General features: G+C 39.2%; 1 protein-coding gene across 3 annotated transcripts in view; it reads right to left on the bottom strand.

The window, feature by feature from the left end:
• mcamb (melanoma cell adhesion molecule b) overlaps positions 1 to 22036 on the bottom strand; it is a 40030-nt gene extending 17994 nt beyond the window's left edge. For all 3 annotated transcript variants that reach the window (XM_032546113.1, XM_032546114.1, XM_032546117.1), the window contains exon 1: positions 21857 to 22036. In XM_032546113.1, the coding sequence (XP_032402004.1) occupies positions 21857 to 21923 (67 nt within the window). In that variant the 5' untranslated portion in view covers positions 21924 to 22036. The remainder of the gene's footprint in view (positions 1 to 21856) is intronic.
• Positions 22037 to 22797: the final 761 nt, after the last annotated feature.

Raw genomic sequence — 22797 nt, 5'->3', positions numbered from 1 at the left:
AGTCCAAATCAGCATCCATTGATCAGACCAGATTCAGGCCATAAACATTTTATTACACGGTGGGCAGGAGAGCACATGACAAACTTCCAGGTCTGCTGCGTCTCATTCACGAGTTTCCAAACAAAAAAAAAACATTCAGTGAATGAAAAGCAGACTTTCTTCTCCTGTTCTGCAGGGAGCAGGCATGAGCGTTTATACCAAAGAGGGAGCATGCTGTTCTGTTTGCATTGCGGCGTCTTTATGTAATCAGTCTCGCCTGACACAAGGTTAGTTTTTTTTTATGGAACTACATTAATATTTACATAGCAAGTATTTCCCTGCTGAAAACCCTTTTTCATGAAATACATTTTCTCTTTTTACAAAAAACAAAGCTGAAGCTCTACCGTAATAAACGTTGTGTTCAAGGGATTTTTATGTGCCTGGGTGTAATGGGTCATGAACCGAGATTGAATTTTCATTATCCACTCATTATCTCGTCAAGTGACTGTGCAGCTGGAGCACAAACATGGAGCCGGACAGCACATGGGATCATGATTATAATCATCTTAAAAATAAAGAGCTGTGTATTCCATCGAGTTGCAGATAAAATCTTTGCGTTTGTTGTCCTGGTTTCTATGTTTGAAGGCAGAATGCACGCTCTCGTACGCTGATTTGACAAAGCAACCGCACTCTGTGGCGTGTTTTTCACCTCTGTCAAGTCTAACAAGCCTCTCAGGCTTGTTTGATTACACGACAGAGCAAACTTACAGCACGCTGACCTGACTGGCAGCAGAAACAGCAGCCGGACTGCGGGACACGAGAGAGAGGGAGCATGGGAAACCAGTGGCTCCGTCAGCCACTGGCTTACATGGATGTAAATAAAAGTCACTTGAGAGAATTTGAAAGAGCGAAGACTGGCTAACAAGGCTAAAATGAAAGGAAGGACATTTCTCAGCCTGTGTTGACACCAGATTCCTCTTTTTTTATTAAAGATGTACGATTTGTAGACGCTTTTTATCCGCACCAGAAGTTACGCTTGACACCTGTTTTGACTTCCACTTGGCCTCTTTTTTTTATGATTTCCACATTCACCGCACTCTCATCTTTCATGGCCAGACACAAAAGCTGAAGTGAAAATGAAAGAAAAAATACAATTAATGTCAAATGATAAAAAGCCTGATCCCAGCCATTTCAGTTAAGTACATGAAATTTCACTTTTAATTAAACACAGAATCTTCAAAAACATGAAGGAAGTTTTGATGTTGGAATATAAATTAATTGACAAAATGACATGCAGAGCAAAACTGTCTGTGCACAAATCGGACTAGACGAAACCAAACCGTGACACTGCTGTCATTGTGGCATTGTCCCGTCCCGGAAAATATTTGAATAATATTCTCCACGCTGTGTGGGAATCCTGACTTAGAAAAACAATAAATAAATAACAGAAAGTCTTTCTTCTTGAAAGAAAGGTTTGAAAAAATAGGGATGCCTTAAACATTTGAGTTGTTCTCTCTATCCACCTTTAAATTTATACTGATTTCTAGGCAAAAAGAATATTATTTTATAATCTGATATGTCACGTTTAAGCTTTACTTTAAGAAACTAGAGATGCAGCCAACCAGCCGTCCCACCCACTTCTAAACAGGGCAGAAGAATGCAACAAGAAACTCTTGAAGACAAACACTGAGGTCCTTGTCACATGTTCATCAATCACATCCGTGCAGCCACACACACCCTGGGGCTTTTTAACACACACGCACGCACGCATGTCTCACACAAGATTTAGAGCTCAGACGCCTCTCACTGCTCCATGAATCGCCCTCAGCAGTCTGCAGTCTGAAACACCATGAATAGGTCACTAAAATGAAAGAATGATGATTTTTCTACACCAGATATCAATAAATATACTTAATGTGTGGCCATTTTTGAAATGACAACTTTTATGTCCGGCTGCCGCACTAAGTCTCTTTGACATGCTCTCCACAGAGCTGCAGGGATTTTGTCATGAAACCCTGAAATGAAACTCCGTGGATTCTTGATTTTATTTATACAAGTTGCATTCAGAGTAAACTTTTAAAATGCTTAAAGGACTTTATTTTTTTTTTTTTTTTTTTTTACTATGCTGAGCAGTAAATACCAACACCACAAAGCAAAAATAGGGTATGGAAACCGGACTGAATTGGATGTGCATCCAGAAATAACCCAAGAAATAATTAAAAGAAAGTTTCTGCTTACATTTTTCAACAGCACAGCTATTCAATATCAGCAAATAAAGCTTGAACTTTTAAAAGTGTTGCAATATATCTTGCATTGTAATGTTTTCTGCACCGCTGTGTGTGCAGTGTAACCCCAAGCTGCAGTCTATCTACATCCTGACAGGTTGGGTGCGCACTAAAGTTTACCAAGAAGTCAGATTCTCTTTTATATTTTCCAAAGGGAAGAAAAAACAAAACCACAGTCAGCCATGACTCACAACGTAGTGGGAGTTTTAAGGTCATGCTCATATTTTTATCTCATTATTTTCTTACTCTCTGACTTACCAAGCTTTACAGCTGGGGCAGATAATCAAAATACACGCCTTCTACAGATAAAAATATCTGTTTTATCATGGATTCACAGTGCGCAGTTATAGAAGAAGTAATAAAAAAGTCAGAATGTTTCTCAACTCCTTGACTGCAGGCTCTAAGTAAGAACTCTTGATTCAAATTGGAAACATCAAATAGTTACTTTGTCTCCATGTCTTTGTATAGATTAACTCATAAACCACAAGAACAGAGAAATGTGTTCTACCTCAGGGCTCCAAGTGCTAAATGACTTCATTCTGTTCTTGCCACCCTGGTTTTGGACAGCTTGTTCTTGACATATTCTGAGCAGAATATTTTTCTTACTTGATGTCTGAAAAATATGAGGAGGGCACAGTGCAATCGGAGACACTTATGAGAACTTCCTGGGACCTCTGCACATTGGCTCTTGTGAAGTATGAAAGGTTGTGGCCAACAAGAACTTTGTTCTTGTTGCCTCAAGTAAAAGAAGTAATTTGCTTTCTCTTGGGGAGTGTTGGCCTTAAAGCAACACCGTCTACATGTGATATTTGTTTTATGTTTCTTCTTACCATTAATAACACCACAATACTCTACAGTCTCTGTAAGGGCAGCTTATGATGCTCTGGAAGATTTGTTCATTAAGACAGAAGCAAAAATGTGACTTGATCGTCTGATGGGACAAATATTTTTTTTTTTTAAGTGCAGTAAATGAAGCTAGGCATGTTCTCTGTCAGCTACGTTTCCATCTAAATATATATTTAAAGAAACTCTTAGACTCGTGTTTTAATACGAGTCTAAGCTTGTTTAAGCCTTTTTGCATGTTAGGACTTTTATTCTTAAATGTTGTGGAGGTTGAGACGATCGAACAAAGATCACGTCAATGAAAATGTAGGAAAAAGTAGAGAATTGCACATAATCGCTTGCATTATGTGCACGACTGACACAATGATTTGAAGATTTGAGAATTTCAATTCTGCTTTGAGAAATGCACCAAAGCCACTGAAAAAATTTTGTGATATGGTGTGTAATCTGATCGATGGATGCAGATCTCGACGCTATCATTTACTGAACCGTTCAGCACCGTGAGAGACTCCAACTGTGGCGTCCGCTGGGTTCAGGTGATGTTTTCATTGCTGTGTGCAGCGGCAAAGAGACGGATGGTGGCAGCTGTGCCAACCAAGCTGCACATTCCCACAAAGCCTCATGGGAAAACAAGGTGATCTTGTCACAGTCATGTGTCAGACACTTTCCCTTACAACACACATAGATCCTCCTGGGATCCGGAGCCAAATGCCAGCAGCATCCACCCGGCATGCCTTTATGAAACAAACTAAAAAAAAACAACGGTTAACGACTCCTCAGAATGAGGGAACGATAGTGGAGACTAGGAATGTAAATAGAGAGGAGAGGATCAGAGGAGCAGACCACACAACAGGGAGGAGGGGGAGGAGGGAGTCACACTGCTCTCCAGTTTCTCCTGATGATGTGATGGTGCATGTGGTTTCAGCAGACCACCTGTTGTAAAGGTCATTGCTCGGTTCCCAGAGCTCCACGCTCCGTCCTCAAAAGTATCTCTGCTGACTCACAAGCCGTACAACAGAAACGCAAAGAAGGCTCCAGATGAGACTCACTCCTGGCAACAGCGTTGTCAATACAGGAGGTTTAAATTGAAGTAGTAAATATAAACTCTGTTCCACCTGCCACTAAATAAAACATTAAAGACCCGGCTTCACAGCATTTTCTCTACTGGTGCCCTGATCAGGCCTTTATGTTTCGTTTAGGTCTGACAGTCAAAGTTTGTCTCATCTTTTATGCTTCCTTGAGGAAATTTGTTTTGAAAGCCATGCAAAGAAATAAAGCATCTTTTTCACTTTTTTGTAGTCCACACAAGATATGTGATACAAAACATCATCTATAAAATACCACCGAGTCTCTGTTTAACTGAAGCTGCTTTTGCATCAAACAACAGCAAATTACAGAATACACAAAGAATCAGAATCCCTTAATTGCCCCTGCCAGTAAACAGGTTCACAGATTAGTGAAACTACAATGTAAAAACATTAAATATTATCAACTATTTTTGGTCTAGTTTCCAGGGCAAATGTCTTATTAAACTTGAAGTAAGACTAAACTAACTTACAAGTAACATCCTTAGTATTGATGAAAAAGTTCTGGTTCTGTTGGCAGATTATTCCCCTTGTGACATGGGGAAAAGTTTTTACTGTAAGTGAAATAATCTGCCAATAGAACAAGTACTTTTTCATCAATTTTAAGAAATTATGTGCTTTAAACAAGCTCCTACTGGAAAGTTAGTTTTGCCTTATCTCAAGTGTAATAAAATATTTCAACTAGAAACTAGACCAAAATTACAAAAATGTAAAATAGAAATGGAAAAATAGATCAAATAAAAAAAAATTCACCCTCAAATTGTTACAACAAACTAATATTGTCACAATATTGAATGAAATGCACATGCATTTAGTGGAAAAGGCCTCGTCTTACAACCATATCAAAGAGTATTTCAACTCATCAAATGTAGCTTTTAAAACTAAATCACCAAATATAAATCTAAAAGTGTCAGAAGGGCTACACTGCATTAGAATACCTTGCTGTTGCTATATTATTGTTGAAGGCTGATTTCATGATACTGACATTTTCCTAACCCTGATCTTTCTCCTTTGTCATCTCAGTGTCCCAACCGGTTTCTGTGTGCTCCATAGTTACTTTTCAGCAAGATATAGGAGCTTGTGTTAAGTACATAATTTATTAAAATTGATGAAAATCTAAGTCTAAGTCTCTATAGTCTATAATATGGGTAATGAGAATCTTTACAGCTGATCAAATACTGGATTTTTGGGTGAAATCAGGAAACCTCAGTTGTAGCAGCTTTCTGACAGTCCTTTGTGACTGGATCAGTACATATTGTTCCGCATTAGGAATGATAACATCTGATACTTTCTACGTGCTTTTCATTTTTTACAAGATAATTGTAGCTATCAGATGTCTCCCGTCTGTTTCATCAAGTATTGTGGAAAGTTAGCACACATGACTCCTCAGACTCCAGATATGAAGATCCCGACACACTCAGTTGCCAAAAGTGGCACAGCGTTCTGCGAGCTGAGCCTAATTCCTCCTTGATAAGAACTTCCTTGTTCATTCAGTCCAAAGGAAGTTCATTCTGTTCTCTGGTCTCCGGTAGTTACTCTACAGCACTTCTTGGTGCCCCTCACTCAGTTTCCACTCTCAGATATTTTGATACGCCCTCCTCCACACGCATTTACACAGACAGATTATAAATGAGTTTAATCTAGGACTTCATGTGGGATGCGGTCATATTCCCATGTTTTACTCTACGGCTCCCATAATATTAAAAAATAAATAAATATGGGGAATTACATTCCACCTCACAAACCTACACCTACTTCCCTTTCTGTGTGTGTGTGTGTGTCAGAGTGGATCTCAGTGGGCCATTTCCTCATGCCTGCTCCCATGATGGTACAAACTCCCCCTCCATCCTCTTTCCCACGTTCCAGTCCACCAAACGGTCTCCATGTCAGCCACTCTGTGAGCAGGCAGCAATAAAACAACACACGCTGTATGAGAAAGGCCAGCAGGGACAATATTTTTCTGCTACTCAGATTGTGACGATACAGAAATTCAGACGGGGAGCGAGAGGAGTCTCATGACATGGCTTCTAAACTATGAGATGTGCGCCGCTTGCTGCTGGCATATTAGGGCTAAAGATAGATTACACACAAGCGCAGATGTGAGCAGCCACACACTGAGAGCTCTCTGGCCAAATGCGCACAGGATGAGGTCCTCGGCAGAAGCTCTTTGCCTTTTTTGGTAGAAGGTGCAACAATGACTCCCAACTGTTTTTTCCCCGTTTATAATAAGTAATTGTTCTGCTGCCTTTCGCGCCTTTCTCTGCAGGTGTTTATGAACTTATCTAAATGGCAGACCAAACTAAGACTATCAGCATTGTGAGCAGTAATGGTGCAAGTTGCTCGTGTCATCTACATTGTTAAGTTTCCAGCTGGTGCGTGACAAGAGAATAAACAATAAGTATGAGTGTATTTTCCACCCATCATTCATCTGCATGGTTATTTATCCACTGTGAGTTGAGGCTGCAGAATTACTGACAACCTTCATTCTAAGCTACAGAAAGCTAAATATTAGACACAGCATTCGGCAAACGTTGCTTAAAGAAAAACAATAGCAGAAAGATTTATGTCGTAAAACAAGAAATACAAACATACAGATCTGGAAAAACTTTAAAAAACTGCACTGAATCCCAGCGAAAACCTCATGGTTATTCCACCAAATATTGATTTCAGAACTCCTCCTGAGTTAAAACCTCACTTTGTTGTTTCTAAATGAATATAAACTTGTTTTCTTTGCATTATTTGTGGTCTGAAAGCACTGCATCTTTTTTGTTATTTTGACCATTTCTCATTTTCTGCACATGAATACAAAATTTTTGCTTCAGTTCATAGTCAGTAGTTCACAGAATAAAAGAACAATGTTCGTTTTACTCAAACATTTACCTATAAAGAGTAAAATGAGAGCAGTGATCATTTTTGCAGTGGTCTCTTAATTTCTTCCAGAGCTGGATGATATGCCATGGACACACCTACATTGAGTTTTTAATGTTATTTTGTTCCCAAAAGAGACACATCTGCCCTGTTGTCATTGATCCTTACCCAAAAGAAGCCAATTAGAAAATCTTGTAAATCCGGCCTGTTTCCAATCAGTGAGCGCACCATGCTAACAACTGCCAGGTCAAGCTGACAGCGTCAGTCTTTGATCCAGAGACTATTAATGAGGGAAGAGTTTCACTATGAGTGAAGACAGGGGAAACACAAAAACTGGGAGAAACTAATTATGGAGGTTGTGGAAGATCAAGAGAGAGCTGGACTATTTGTAGGTAACATGAAGGGTAGGCAGAGTACAACAATCATCTTTTTAATTTGTTGTTTCTTCTGTACTTTGTTCAGGTACATTTTTGGGGATTTTTCAAAGAATCTATTTTATCTAAAATATTCACATGGTGATGATTGTTTTTATAAAGCTGGTGGTGCTAACTGTGCTAATCATGATAACCGCTGATAGAAGAACATTTAAAATGCCTACCCAAACATTTACTCTAATCGACTTATTAAAAACAAGACTGCTGAGTAAGTAATTTTGACAGCCCTGGCACATAATTTGTCCTTTTTTGTTGCCTCATAGTTGGCCTGAGGAGTCAGTGGCACTGGCTCAAAACTGAATCTTCAGCAGCCTCCATTAGAGGGGAAGGAACGTTTTGTCCATCACAGCATTGTTTTGAATAGAGGCATGAATTATTAACAGTGTTTTGACCTGACTGGAGATGAGTTGGGGATCCAAACGGGTTTCTAGTCTTGACTTTTGCAGCTCCCAAATGAGAGTGAGGATCAGACGTTTGCTTTGCTTTGTGTTGTGATGAGACAATAGAAAACACACAGAAATGTACAAAACTTAAATACTTATTTAATGCTCTGAAAAGGTGTTTACCCACTTACAAATTTTTTCTATTTTTGCTTTTTCTGCCATACTTACTTTGATCATCATAAAGACTGATAACCTAGGTAAACATATAAGGCAGTTTTCATATTGGAAATTATCAATTTCATTTATCCAGCCTGGATAAATGATCCAGTATGCAGTCACATTTATTAGATTAGATTATTATTGAAAAGTTAATTTGTTTCAGTATCTCAATTTACCAAATTAAACACATTATATAGACAGAGACTTATCCTTTGCACTCACTATTTTTGTTAATTGTGATCATTTTCTGCTAACAACTATTGAAAACACACAATTTTTAATTAGAAAATTGCATCAGAATCACATTACTACATAAATGTGGACTTAATAAAATGTTTAATACCTACTACTTTTAGTCTGACAAAAGAGTCCCACAGGAATGCATCTTTTACTTTATTCCATGACTATCATTGCCCCCTGCCGAATCCAGCAATTGTTGAAACACAACTTATCAGACAACATGACGTGGGCTAAAAGATCCTAGAAAGCACCAGATTATGCCCAGATCTGAAATGATTCAAAGACAGTTGAGAAACTCACTGACATACAGTATGTGTCTGGGAAGCACTGAACCAAAGTGAGAGCCTTAATTAAAGTGGAAGAAATCACGGTACAGTGGTACAACAAATTACTCCAAAAGTGCAAAACTACAGCTGACCCAAAAAAAAAAAAAAAATACAAAGAGCATCTCTCATTTGCCAAAAATAGGTAATCTCAATAATCAACAAGACTGTAGGAAAAATATTCTGTGAACTGACCAGACAGTTGTGAAACTTTTTGGATGGTCTTCATCCCAAAACATCTGGTGTGAAACTGACACCGTTTCAGAAAATGTCCAACATTATATCTACTGTTAAACATGGTAGTGGCAGTGTGGTGGTCTGGGCCTGCTCTGCTGCTTCAGAAATGCACAATAAGTTAATTGAAGGAACCACAAAGTAGAAAAGGTGTCATGAATTGCGGGTGTTGAGGTGGTGAGGCAGACGCTGTAGACCCAGGATGTGATAAATGAATGATTTTAATGGTGAATGTCCAGCAAAACACAGTCCAAAATAATGGGCAGCACGGCCGAGGGGAAACCAGGGCTCGACGCCGGTAGCAACCGTAAAAATGAAGGGACAACGGAACAACACGAACGCACATTAGACGAGGACCCGACAAAGAACAGACACACAGGTGACACTAAATACATTGGGGGTAATCAGGGAACAAGAAACACCTGGGAACTAATCAAGGGGAGAACAGGACAACACGGAGACACAGAGACACTGAAAACTCGAAATTAACACACAGAAAACACAGAACACGACAAAAGGTGCATTAGCTTGTCACCTTATGCTCGTCAGCAAAGAAAAATGGACCAAAATGACTCATATACAGTTTTTACAAATGTTGATGTTCGCTTTTGCAGTAAAGAGTGGGACAAACAGGTTTGTTGAACAATTAGTTTCTCCTTTTATCCAATAAAATCATCACTTTTGTTTATAATAGCTTATCTTATGAGATATTAATATTTCTTTGATCATCTGAAACTTTTTTTGCCTTCAAAAGGCTAAAAATGATTAAATGTGTATGAAGGTAGATAACTTCTCGCAGCATTCTGTGATACCTGCAAAAAGATTTTAGTGTTTTTAGTGCAAAACCTAATTCAGTAAATCACATCACGCAAACATTGGCAGCAGCTTCTGTGTTCAGAAACTCAGTTCTGATACTGATCAACCCATTAACTGTCTGCTGGCGTTCAACACAGTTTTCTTATCACTCAAGCAGCTTTTCATTGCTTTTCATTTAGACATTAGTCTAATACAACTTGAAGGAAATAGGGCTGCACCTTCTCAGTAAATCAGAGAGGTGATGACAACCGATAAGCAATCTTCAAATGAGCTGATCACAATCAAAACACTGTTGGAGCATGCAAACTCAGAGTTTAGCGGCATGATGTTCTTTCTAAGATAAACATCATACCAACATTTAGTTTCAGATTAATTAACATGCTTGGTATACAGTACAGACCAAAAGTTTGGACACACCTTTCTAATTCAGTGGGTTTTCTTTATTTTCATGACTATTTATAAGGCAAGAAATCCCACTTATTAACCTGACAGGGCACACCTATGAAGTGAAAACCATTTCAGGTGACTACCTCTTGAAGCTCATCAAGAAAATGCAGAGTGTGTGCAAAGCAGTAATCACAGCAAAAGGTTGCTACTTTGAAGAAACTAGAATATAAGGGGTATTTTCAGTTGTTTTACACTTTTTTGTTTAGTGCATATTTCCACATGTGTTATTCATAGTTTTGATGCCTTCAGTGTGAATCTACAATGTCAATAGTCATGAAAATAAAGGAAACTCATTGAATTAAAAGGTGTGTCCAAGCTTTTGGTCTGTACTGTACTTGCATCCTTCATTTTTATACCAAAGTGTTATAAACATGACTGGTGGGATAAATGAGATGGAAAAAAAATCAGTGGTTTACCAACGTGTGCCATGTGATATTCATGCTAGACTTTTTTCTTGTGATTTGTTAGAAATCAATCAAATCAGCTCATCTCTTTCTAATTTCAGCTCTTCGTTTTCACGAACGATGCGCTGCGACGTTGTTGGTGAAAAAATGTGTTTAAGTCGTTCAGCAGCTAGAAAGAAAAAAGTAGAAGAGCGTCTCTGTCTAATCAGTGAAAACTACTTACATTACTTTGAACACCCGTCTTTCTGATGATGTTTCCATAAAGCTACACACTCCTAGCGTCTGCTCTGACGTGCCTCAGTTAATAAAACACCCAGACAGATGTGATACTCACATCTTTTGATAAAACTAACCCAGAGACTTTCAGACTCATATCTAAGTGACAGCAGCCCACCCAGACTGATCTCCCTGCATCACTTCCTCTCCTCTCAAATCCTCTTATATGCTCCCATCATGCTGAGGTTATTAATGACTCAACACCCCAGCGGCTGTAATTATTAGCCATAACTACCCTGGTAAACAAGCAAACCGTTGACGTCTGATCTCGATCACGTTAGAGAACAAGAAGGACCAGCTGAAAGCGGCGATGCCCTTCAACCCAGCTAGGAGGGGGATTTTACACAATGGTAACACTTTCAAACAGCAACTGAGAGAGTCTGTGAGATGCTGACCCCAAAGGAGGAGAAGCACATGAACAGAAAGATCAGAAAGTTTCCCAGCAGCCTGAGATGGAGGACAAATTACTGCCTTAAATGTGGATTCACAGTCTTAGCGATCGTTACAAAACACTGAAAGAGTAGTCCTCTCTGCTTTTCAATCAGACTCTACTTGTATTCTTACTGTAGATTGAAAGCAGATAAACTATTCCAGTAAACAGATCTGGTACTTCAGCGTTGCAGGATGACTCCAAACTAAACTCATACAAATTTAAAAAGCCAACTCTCCCTTCAGCTGCAGAAGGCCAATCATCGAGAAGCAGTTTTGTTTTCAAAAACTCTGCTCATATTAACAAAATGTCAACGGTGAAGATCTTGCAATATAAAGTAAAAATACAGCTGTTTCACGTTTTACACATTCTAATATTTTGATGTTAAACTGTTAAACGTTTTAACAATCAAAAATGAGGAAAATTACGCCAAGAAGTCAGATTGTGCTGTGCTTTGGTCATGTGGTGAAAAAATATTTTCTCAGTTTCTGCTGAAATGCTTCTGATCAAACTACTTTGACCTGGTTGTCCAAACAAACCTGGTCCGATGTAAAATACTGTAGTAATTGTCCATTGAGCCCTACAGCTGCTTGTCCCACATCGACAGGAGCAGATTTGTAATAACTGAGTGAGAGACACAATGATTCGGCCATTTTGGGTTTGTGAGCATGAACAACATGTTTAAGGTTTTACAACAGCATCTCACTCTGATTTAAGTTCAAACTTTGACAAGAAAACTCATTTTTGGACCTACTAGTGTGCTTTGGATTATTGTCCAAAAGCGAGGAAGTGATTGTCTCCTCAGTCTACAGATTGTTCCTTCAAAGGTTTTCCTATATTTTCCCAAACAGGTACTCATGAAGGACTTTGAAGCTGCAAGTCTTAATAGGGAAGTAGATATTTAAGGCATGAAGCAGAAAGCAATAAAAAAAAAAGCCACCATATAAAGCAACAGCAACTCTGAAGACGCGTTACTGTTACAGCAACAAAATAGTTGAATGCAAAAGTCTTGGGGTTGGGTTAGGAATAAATTACTTTAGATTCTTACAAATTAAGATAAGAGTTTAGTTTTGCAATGACACCGAAGTTAATAAATCTTCACACACACATGTTCGATATATCACGCGTCTCATATCCTGTCTGACAGTTTAAACAGGGTTGATTTCAACATTCTTGTACAACCCTTCCGACGCCCCGGCCGTTAATTATCACTTACAGCCACATTGCCCCATAAAGCCATCATTCTGACATCGGAGTCGCTGTGACTGACGAAGAGGAGCAGATGGCTCGTCTGAAAGCCATTAAACCACCTTTGACCCAAACTGGGGAAAAAAACAGACTTCTGGAGTCCTTCCGCAGCAAAACGAGAAAATGACTGGTACATACTGTACTTGTCTTATATTTAAATACGCACAAGCAATCATGAAACCCAGTAAAGAAATTTCCTCTTGGTCTCAGTACCTCAACATCTGTGAGAACCGATGAGATGATGTGCACTTAGTGTGACGAGAAGACAAAGTGAGGGTGTGTAAGTCAAGGCGGTGGATGAGGATGAGCTCTCCCACAAAACCCAACTCGAGTGAGTCAAAAAGTCCCAATCTGTTAATGTTTCTACATCTTTGCGTGGTTTGTGAAGCTGTTTTCTTCCCTAAGCTAACATAGGAACTCCACTGATAGTTAATAGATATCCAACGATCGCCATTCTTCCTCCTTTTTCCTGGAAAAGGGTTGATCAGAAGCTAGGAAGGGCAACAGAGATGATGATAATGGGAATTGGTGAATGTTCGTCGAGCTGTATGTTGGTATTCCAGGAAGGAGGCCCAGAATGAATTATATAAAATATAAAAGAAGGAAGCACAGAAATAAAACGTAATTTAAAAGTGACATGTTCACAGTTTATATGTTGTGGATGTAAGAGAAACCAAGACTTTCAGCAGATAACAGGAAGGCTAAATAGATTACAGCAAAGGCAGCCATTTGGAAATGTTATAAAATGTTAGAGTTAAGGTAGGGATCTGCATTATTTAGAGCATATCCACTGGGATTTTAGTTGTGGAGATGTTACTTAGTAAAATATTTTTAATGTTTTGTATTGTATCAGATCTTAATTAAAGTTTTGCATATGAAATCATAAGCACATCTATGGACTGACATTACAAATTAGTTAACCCTGATAGGTGGATCTTTAATTTATACTAAAGATTTATGTTATGAGCTTTTTTGCTTCGGCACATCCAACAAATGGTTTTAAACTCCAACCCATGAAGAACATTTAAAGAAATAGCTTTATGTTCCACTTTTCAATCGTTATGTTTTTTTCTTGATTAAACTGAGTCAAAATAAGTTGGAGTGATTAAAATAAGAAATTATTTCTCTGATCTTTGCTTCAAAGTTGGCGACCTGATCCTCCTTTCCACCTCTTACATAATCACAGTGTCTTTACTGACCTCCTCAGCTGTTGTTTTATCATTTATTTTGGGGATCATCCAACAGACTACGGCTACTTTGGTTTGTTTTTGCAGCCGTGAACAAAACTCTGTGAGCAATCAGTCCCACAGAGGACAATTACATTCATTACACTCCCCAGCAGACTGTTATTATCATGAACAATTAGCAAAACTAAGTGACAGGGAACAGACATGACACAAATCACAGCTTTATCAAACCAGCTTAGGTCCTGCAGTGGAACGCATTGTAAATGAGCGGCGTAACCATTTCCGGAACCAGCTCTGATTTCCAACAAGACTGTTTCAGAGTGTAGAAAATATTTTCAGAGAAAGGAAAGCTGAACATGGCAGCTATAATCCAGTCTTTCCTCCTGTGGTGCCACTGAGCTCCCTGCTTTCCTCCCATGCTGCAAAAAAGGATTGCAGTCAAATAATAAAGTTATTTTTTAAAGAAATTATGTTTCAGGTTGCACATGGAGGCTTGGATCATATCCACATTCCCTAATATTTTGAATATGAGCTTTTTTTTCTTCTTGAATAGCATCCTTAGTGATTTTAACGTGTAAAAGCTTTCAGAAACTCTCTGGTTTTTAATTACTTTGAAAATTTCAGAAAAAAAGTGATATCTAAGATCACTTTTCACTTCGTGGATATTGACACCACATCAACAGAGAATGTTTCCATCACATTTTCTACATTGGGAAAGTTTTGTCCAAAACATTGCCAGTAAAATATGTTTATAGAAAATATAGAAAATTTCATTTTTAACCTTATTTCTTCTTAATTTACTTAACTTTATTTCTTTATTTCATTTTAATTTGATCTAAGTTTGGATTGATAATATTATGTATATGATTTTTTTTTAACAAAATGTTATTTTTCATCACCTACCATGAAATGATACTTCAAAGTTCTCATCTGGAGGGACATTTTTCTTTCAAACTCAGACAAAAATATCAGTTTAAAACTAAATTACAGAGTATACCAGTGATGGCCTCTAATTAAGACTATAAAAGTAAAAGCAAATATGAGACTGATTAGGACATTGTGGGGTTCAGTGTTTTGTCAGCTGGTTCAAACCTTCAGATGATGATTGAAAGATTGTTCTTCATTAAAACACTGGCATTCCTTCACTGTCACAATCCTTTGTACGATGTGTATACAGTCACAGTCACCGTGAATATTTGGAATAATTACTGTATGTCTGGATGATTTCCTTGCGCAAATTACTGCACATTTGATTGTGTTTATGTTGGCCAAAATTGCCTGGTTTCCTTCTTAAAGGCACAATTTTCCAAATTAGCGACTAGCTGGTCCAGTGAAACACCAAATTGTTCAAGATTCGCCTCCTCGTTCTTGTTGCAGAACACCCTGTCAGTGTTGTTTTGTACCTAAACACAAAACCGACATAATGCAAACATCAGTCTGTTGATAAGTCTGAATAATATTGATGTCACGTAGAACCTGAATGAAATCCAGATGGTTCTTAATCAGATTATGAATGGAATAAAAAAAAAAGCATACAAATGTTGCTAGCACCTAGTTACTGTATCTGTACAGTCCGCAGAGCAATTCCCCTTCATTTAAAGACACTATTTATTTTTATAGCAGCTAATTAAATTTTATTGCCAACAACCGGCTCTGAAAGCTTAGTCAAAGGGAGATATTTTTCTCTCTGCCACATTTATTGGTTCTTTCAGCTCAGACAGAAAAATGTTTACTTTGAAAGACAAACTGAAGACGGAGTGACTAATATTCACAATGAGCAACAACAAAAAATCTGCTCAAATTCAGCCACCGTTGGACAAGCAATGGCAACATGTAGCTAACTAGTGGCAGAGCGAGGTTGACATATGTTTGCTTTGTGTGTTTTGTTTGTGTTTGAGCGTGGGGAGGGGAAGCAGCCGGTGTGCCCAGCTGTGTGTCTGATGAGAGGACGTCAACACCTCTGGGAGTCAGAGGAAAGTTTGGCTCCTCGGATTCTCTGCTAGCTGAGGTGAGCTAACACCTGATCCATAAAAATGAATTTGGCCCTCAGGCAAATAATAATCGCTCTGAGATGAAGCGTCTCGTTGCAAACGAGGCCGTTTGTTTCTTTGACGTCACTAGTGTCGGGATGAAAGACTTTCCTGAAGCTGAAAAAAAATGTAAGAAATGTGCTTATTAATAAAATGTAATTTTATTTTATTTGTTATTGTCCTTCCAGAAAAACTCACAGTCAGGACCTGGGGGATCCAAATAGAAAAAGCAGAACTGCAGCCTCAGGCACCTGTCTACCCAGTGAGTTTGTTTGATTTTTGTTACTTTTCAGGCTGTACCAAAATGTAAATTTCCCCTCTAGGGATTAATAAACTATTTCCCCAGAGGCGAATATTACTCTACTTAAACCCTTTTGAGATTTGTTCATTTTGAAAAAATATTAAAGCTGAAAAACTAAAAAGTGACAAGGACTTGACTTAATCACTGGTTCCCTGCGAGTTTTAAAAGACAAGGCTGCGGTTAACTCTCTGATAAGGGAGAGTGAACTAAACTAAAACTTTACTTCCTGTCTCCTTCCTTTTGTCATTTTTCATTGTAAACACAAGTTAAGCCACTCACTGCTGCAACAAAAGCTGTTGATGTGAGGATGTGTCTGCAGGCTGATTCTTTTACTGGAGCAACAGTATACAAACAATCATCGGCTGCTACTTAGCTCGCGTCCACAAAATGGCCTCTACAACAGCAGCAGGAAGCCCTGAGAGCTTTCTCAAGCAGTAACAAGCCCTCTCGATCCCCTGAACTGCTGTATTGACCCAGGTAATGGAGATAATGGATGTTATTCGCATCGAGAGAAAGATCAAACTGGGAAAGGAAACGCTTTGTTTCAACAATTCCTGGTCCCAAGTGCACAGCCATTATTCTGGTTTATCAGGGAAATGATGCGCTGCACCCAAACACCAGCTGCACAGATATCACTTAAAAACAAAGCATTTGTGAATCTCTCTGTCTCTGCGTGGCATTGGGAGGAATACTGCAGAATTAAAAGCATGATCTCACTCTGACGCTTTGGAGCCAACATTTGATGCAAACTTAGCCGAGGAGCAACAGCTGAGCCCACATGACCATGTGGCGCCCCGGATAACCTGGAATCCTGAAACCTTTCCCAAAGACAAACGCTCCCGGCAGGTCAAACGAGACAATGGCGTCAATCAACATTGTCTGTGAGTTCAGCTTTAAGTATCCGAATTATTTATGGGACTTCCTGAAACACGCTGGGAGTTGCAGAGAAGTCTGAAAGTCACTCACATCAAAAGCTCTCTTTTGTTTAGCTTTACCTAAAGAAAAAAGTAAGAAGAGTCGATTGGTTCCCAGTTCTGACAACAGTTTAAATTACATAACATTTATCTGGTTTTCAATAAAAGTAAGATAGCATGTGCTTTTAGTTAAAGGTCCGTTTGAAGATGCAACTGTGCAAAACGTTTTTTATTATTATTTTTTCTATTATTTTTGCCATTAAGCAGCCGGACTTTAGTATTTTCTTTGAACGTGGGTCATTTAAGCTTCAATTTCCAGAAATTTTTTATTCATTATCTGATCATTTGCAGTTGTTTGTTGATTAAGCCTCTAAGGTCAAACTAATAAATCAAACAGGATTTAAAAGGCACCTATGTGCTCAAGTAATAAATCTAAGCAAACACCTTAACTAAACACATTTGAAGTGTTTCCTTGATGCATAAATTGAGTAATTTCTTAATTACCTACAGATTTAAATCAACTATCTCAATCCTAGAACATTTTTTCACTGTTGTGTGATGAACTCATTTAAAAACATGAAATCAGCTTGTCATAATTGGATCTGGCTGATCAGATCTGAAAGAAAACAGATCTAAATTAACAAGGAGAAGCTTGATCGGTGCATCTTCTAATGGAAGTGAGAAACAGTATTTAAACTTCATTACAATTTTAGAGATCTAGCAAGAAAATAATCAAGCGTTAAATAAGATTGAACTATCAATGCAGGTGCAATTGCAACAAGGGCGTATTTAGGGTATTGTAGAAGAAACTGTTCTCAAAGGAACGGTCTTTTAGATAAAAAGCAAACTCAATAATCCCAAACATTTTCCAAACAAGAACCACTTTCCGCTGTTTCCAGATGACTCTCAAGCTTCGTCCGCTATTTCCTTTCCAGGAGTCACAAGAGATCTGGATAATGTTTCACTAATCCCAACAAGCGTAAACTCACAAAAACAACTTTGGACAACTCCAGATTGATAACATAATGTCATGGCCTACATCAAACAAACGGCGCAGGGTGGCTCCTTTTCGCTGCGTTTGCACAAACACAACATGAAATGCTCCAGACTTTTATTTCAGAAGCAGGACACACTTTCCCCACACACTGAGCATTGATTTTATGGTAGGTTTTAAATTTGTTGATTGAAAAAGGCTTGAGGAATATATGTATTGGATTTACGTGGCGTTCCCAAAGTTATGTGCCACGTTGTAGTCTCTATAAACACAACTTAAACAAACTGTTCACAAATCCTCCGAAGAGGCAAGAAATGGCCCAATGTGACTGCAGACGTGTGCCAGAAGAGAAGTCTGAATTTAGGGACTTTCATTTCAAAGGAATTCGGATCTGCTGATCCTGGGCCAGATTACTGAGCCGCAATTTTTCTATGCTGCGGTCGTGACGCAACAAGGGCATTTATTGTGCCTGATCAGCTCTCTTCTTCTGAGCTCATGAAACTGAGGCACAGCGGCACATTTTTTTTCCCCAGCTCATAGCGATGACCTTTAAACCGTTCGGGTCTAATGTGGACCGCTCTTTGGCTCGACTTGATGAGCTGATGTCACAGGAAGTTAACTCATTACTTATCAGCGATCGGAGCTGAAGTCTAGCAGCTTGGGACCTGATGAAAGGTTGCATTTTTTGGCAGGGACACACTCATTTTAAGACTGCAGTATCAGGAGAAGAGTGTGTGTGTGTGTGTTTTTTATCTGACCACGTCTCTACTTAAATCCTTTTGAGATTTATTAGTCTGGATTTCCCTTTTTTAAAAGGTAGTAAATTACTGCACTTTTTTATTTCATTTTATACAATACAACTGAAAACTTTAATGCATTTTTAGGTGGGATTTGATGTAATAAGCCAACAAAAATTAGCACATTATTCTGAAGTTGAAGGAAAATAAGACATAGCTTATTTTCTATTTATTTTCTAGCAAACATTTCTACTAACCTTGTCACTTTGACACCTTTCACTGAAAGTGCTTTCACTGGATGAAACAGAATTCATCCATCCTTTGTTCTCAGCATAGATCCATCTTTTCTATGAAAGCCTCAGAGGTTTCTTATGTAAGTGAGCAAGCAGCATCATAAAGACCAACAAGCGCAGAACAAGAACTTCAAACGTCCTTCGAATCGCTGCAGAAATAGAGAGGTTCAGCTGGAAGGGCCTGCAGTAACTTTGGAGGAGCTGCAGAGTTCCTCAGCTCTGGTGCCTATCTCTAGCAGGCGTTTGGCAAGAGGCAGGGAACAACCTGAAACAGGTAAGGCCTGTTTACCACAGGACAAGCAACAATGCACGAAAAACCTCAGGGCAATTAGAGCGAACAATTAACCTAACAGTCATGTTTTGGGAAGGAACCAGAGTGCCTGTGGAGAACTCACATAAACTGAAAAATATGCAAACTCCATGTAGAAAGACTCCTGCAGGCCAGGACGTCTCGCTGCAAAGCAACAGCGCTACCAGTTCTGTTGCTGTGCACTGTGGTGGCTTTAACTAGGACTAATTCAGGGCATCTTAGATTTTATTTCTGAAGCATTTTTTAAGAGTTGCCCAAAAAATATATCCTTTATCCTCAGAATTATGCACTACTTTGTGCTGGTCTGCCACAAATAATCTGTATAAAATACATTGCAACTGGAGGTTGAAAAAATGCAAAAGGTTTTGACGTGTATTAACTCTGCATGTTTGACACTTCATTTGTTGTTGTTTAAGGAAACACCGGAGAGAGAGAGATATAGGCACCCTTCTGTCAAATTTTAATCGGAGTTTGATTGATGAGTGATTAATCATTAATTGATTTTAATTTCCGGTCACATGATGCCCCTCCCCCCATCCTGTCACCCCCCCCAAACCCCATCCGATATTCCTTCACCTTCTGACGTCTGTGTTTTAAAAATAATGCAATTAAAGAATGAATAAACATTATGAGTTTTAAGAGTAATACAATAAGTGTTAAATAATTGAGAATAATTTCGGAAAACAAATTTTCAGTACAACTTAAAACATCAGCTCACAGACCTCAACCTTCTGGATGGGGTGTGGTCATTATGCTCAATGGTTATCAGCTCAACCAGATGATGGTTGAGGCCAGAATTTGGCCCGGCATCATTGTGAATGATTTCGTTCAGTTTTTTTTCTTGCTGTTGAATCAACACTGATCTTCCCACTGCTTCATGCTTTCTCCAAAATAGTAAATCTTGGTTTAAATACATTTGAAACTCTTCTTTTTTTTTCTGTAACACTTGCTAGTGTGAAACATGTTAGTAAAAGTTCCTCATCTGTAAATTTATTTCTGAAGAATATCTGACCGGGACAAAACAGGCCTCGGTGAGGATACTTATATGTATCTTTCAGCTTTCCCTACAGTTGAAATTTTTCATTACTAAACCTTTTAAATGATCAATGTGAACCATCATTCTGTATTAAAATAGTTAATATAATTCAGGATTCTGGAAATTCTGGAAAAGTCTGGACAAATTCTTTAACTGCGGAAAGATAAAAGTTAAAGTTAAAAGATTAAAATTTGACAGAAGGGTGCCTATATCTCTCTCTCACCGGTCAAAACATCTAGCGAAATTTTTGTCTCTTTCTTTACGCAAATTGCAGCCAAAAAATGAATAACTTTCAAAATGTGCTTACAGCTTCACACTCTTTATCTGCAGTCGCATGAGATCACAAAACTGATTAGCATGACAGAATGAATGGCTGCGTGGATTTACGTATTTGTGATGAATGACTTCAGGATGCCAGAAAGTCACCAAAGGACAAGACCAGGAAGCGGGCCTGCTAACGGGAGCGAGAACACGAAGAGATCACAGACAATAGCCTGAACTCAAACAGAGGTTCAGCACAATACATCAAGGACGAAGAAGAGGAGGAGGAGGAGGAGGAAGGCTTGTGGGGTTGGTGACAATCAGGGATAAGGAAAAGGTAACGGTGTGAGGAGAGTCAAAGGGGAAGCCATGAAGACAGGAAGGCCTGCGCTTCCTGAAGAAAGAACCAAGAGTAAATCTTGTGCTTAAGAATGCATAAAATTATAAACACCTCAGGAGTTTCTATTAAAAGAAAAGGCACTGCACTCCTACACATGAGAGCAGATTTCACAGCGTGTTAAACCCCCCTCTCTCTCCGAGCCTGAACAGCGCCACATAAAGTTCAGACGTGCGTTTCAGAGTGGAGGGAACATAGTGGAGCTATTCTGTGCTGCCCGGGAAGCCCGAAGCCACTTGATCACTGCTGGGACAGTGACAGAGAGCAGACAGAGATCTCCCTCATTCTGCACCTCTGTGGGCGCTGCTGCTGGCTAAAAATACACGCAGTCCAGCAGAACTTCAGATAGCATGCAACAGATAGTATGGAAACTTGATCACTATTGCAGAGCAGCTTCCCAAGTTCATATGCAACAAGTGAACAAGTCGGACTCTTGTTGTCATCCATTGGACTATTTAGTCCTCTGTTGATAAAAGCAGCAGAATTGTATCAACATGACTTCTGTGCAAAGGGAATGCATTGAAATTAACAGGAAAAAATTGTCAAAATGTTTCACTTCAATCTGTTTTCTGCCTGGACTAAAAGAGCGTAAAGGATTCCTGAGATTGTGGATAAAAATAATTAAGGTTAAATAAGAACAGAAAAGTTGTTCTTGCAGATAAACAGCTTCCTTCAGTGGCTAAGATAATAGCAACAGAGTTAGTCTTAACTTCATTACAAGTCATGCTCGAATGTGACAAATGCTCTCCGATTTAGGCGTTCTTCTTGCTTTCATTCACTTTGCGGCGTGTCTGTGTAGAAATCCTGCAAGGCAGTCCTGGCTGCCATTCCTCCTAAAGCAGCCCAGTCCTTCCTGAAACCCAGCAGCAGCGACTCACTCACCTCCCCAGGTGTGAAGGAGGCACAGCAGGCCCAGCAGCAGCGGAGAGGCAGCGTCCCGTACGGCCATGGTGGTCGATCGGAGGCAGAGATGTGTGTGCTGAGGTGTGTTTAGAGGAAGTCTGCTCCTCACTTGGTGAACTGCTTCAATGCACACAGCAGAGAGGGAGAGAGAGAGGAGCAGCGTGAGGAGGCAGATGATGCAGAGAGAGGGAGGGAGACAGGAACAAAGTTCCTCCACTGCAAAAAGAAAGGGATGAAGGCACTCAGTCACTCCCACAGGCTCATCTACTGCTACACCGCCTCTGATGTTCTTTTATAACTCTCCTGTAGCTGCACTATTTCTACTTTCTAGAAATAATTAAACCGACTCATGCTTTCGTCCCAATGCTGACTGAGCAGGCAAGTTAGATATCTTTTGCAGCGGATAAAAAGAAGGAGGAACAACTGGGTGAGAGAGAGGGCAAGACAGGCAGAGAGGAGGGCGGGTGCCTGGGAGGAAACACAAATGATGCGAGCAAGTTGCTGCCTGATTTGCCACACCTTTTTTTGTTTCTGAAACACAAACGTTCTGAAAGTGCTCAATCTTGGTTATCTTTCTTTACTTTCACCAACAGGAAACCTCCACCCTGCTGAGAGGGGGAAAGACAAGATCTTTGATTTTGAATTGCATGTAATCATTGACTGGCTGAGCTTGGTTTTTATTGCATCGCCTGCTGGCGAGGAAGTACCTGGTGAAGGTGTGCCTGTCAATTTGCACAGTAGAAAGATTAAAATAAGATCCTATGTAAGTCTAGCTTCGAAAAGAAGATAAATCCTGGACAAAAACCCATTAGAGTATGTGAAGACTTGAAACTGGGGCAGTGGTTCACCTTCCAGGAGGAAAACCACCATAAACATGCAACCAAACCTGGAAGACAATAATTTAAATCAAAGCGCATTAC

Source organism: Xiphophorus hellerii, chromosome 18, assembly GCF_003331165.1.
Source record: "Xiphophorus hellerii strain 12219 chromosome 18, Xiphophorus_hellerii-4.1, whole genome shotgun sequence".
Classification (NCBI taxonomy): Eukaryota; Metazoa; Chordata; class Actinopteri; order Cyprinodontiformes; family Poeciliidae; genus Xiphophorus; species Xiphophorus hellerii.
The sequence above is the reverse complement of the archived record's forward strand: the minus strand, read 5'-3'. Positions and strand labels throughout refer to the sequence as shown.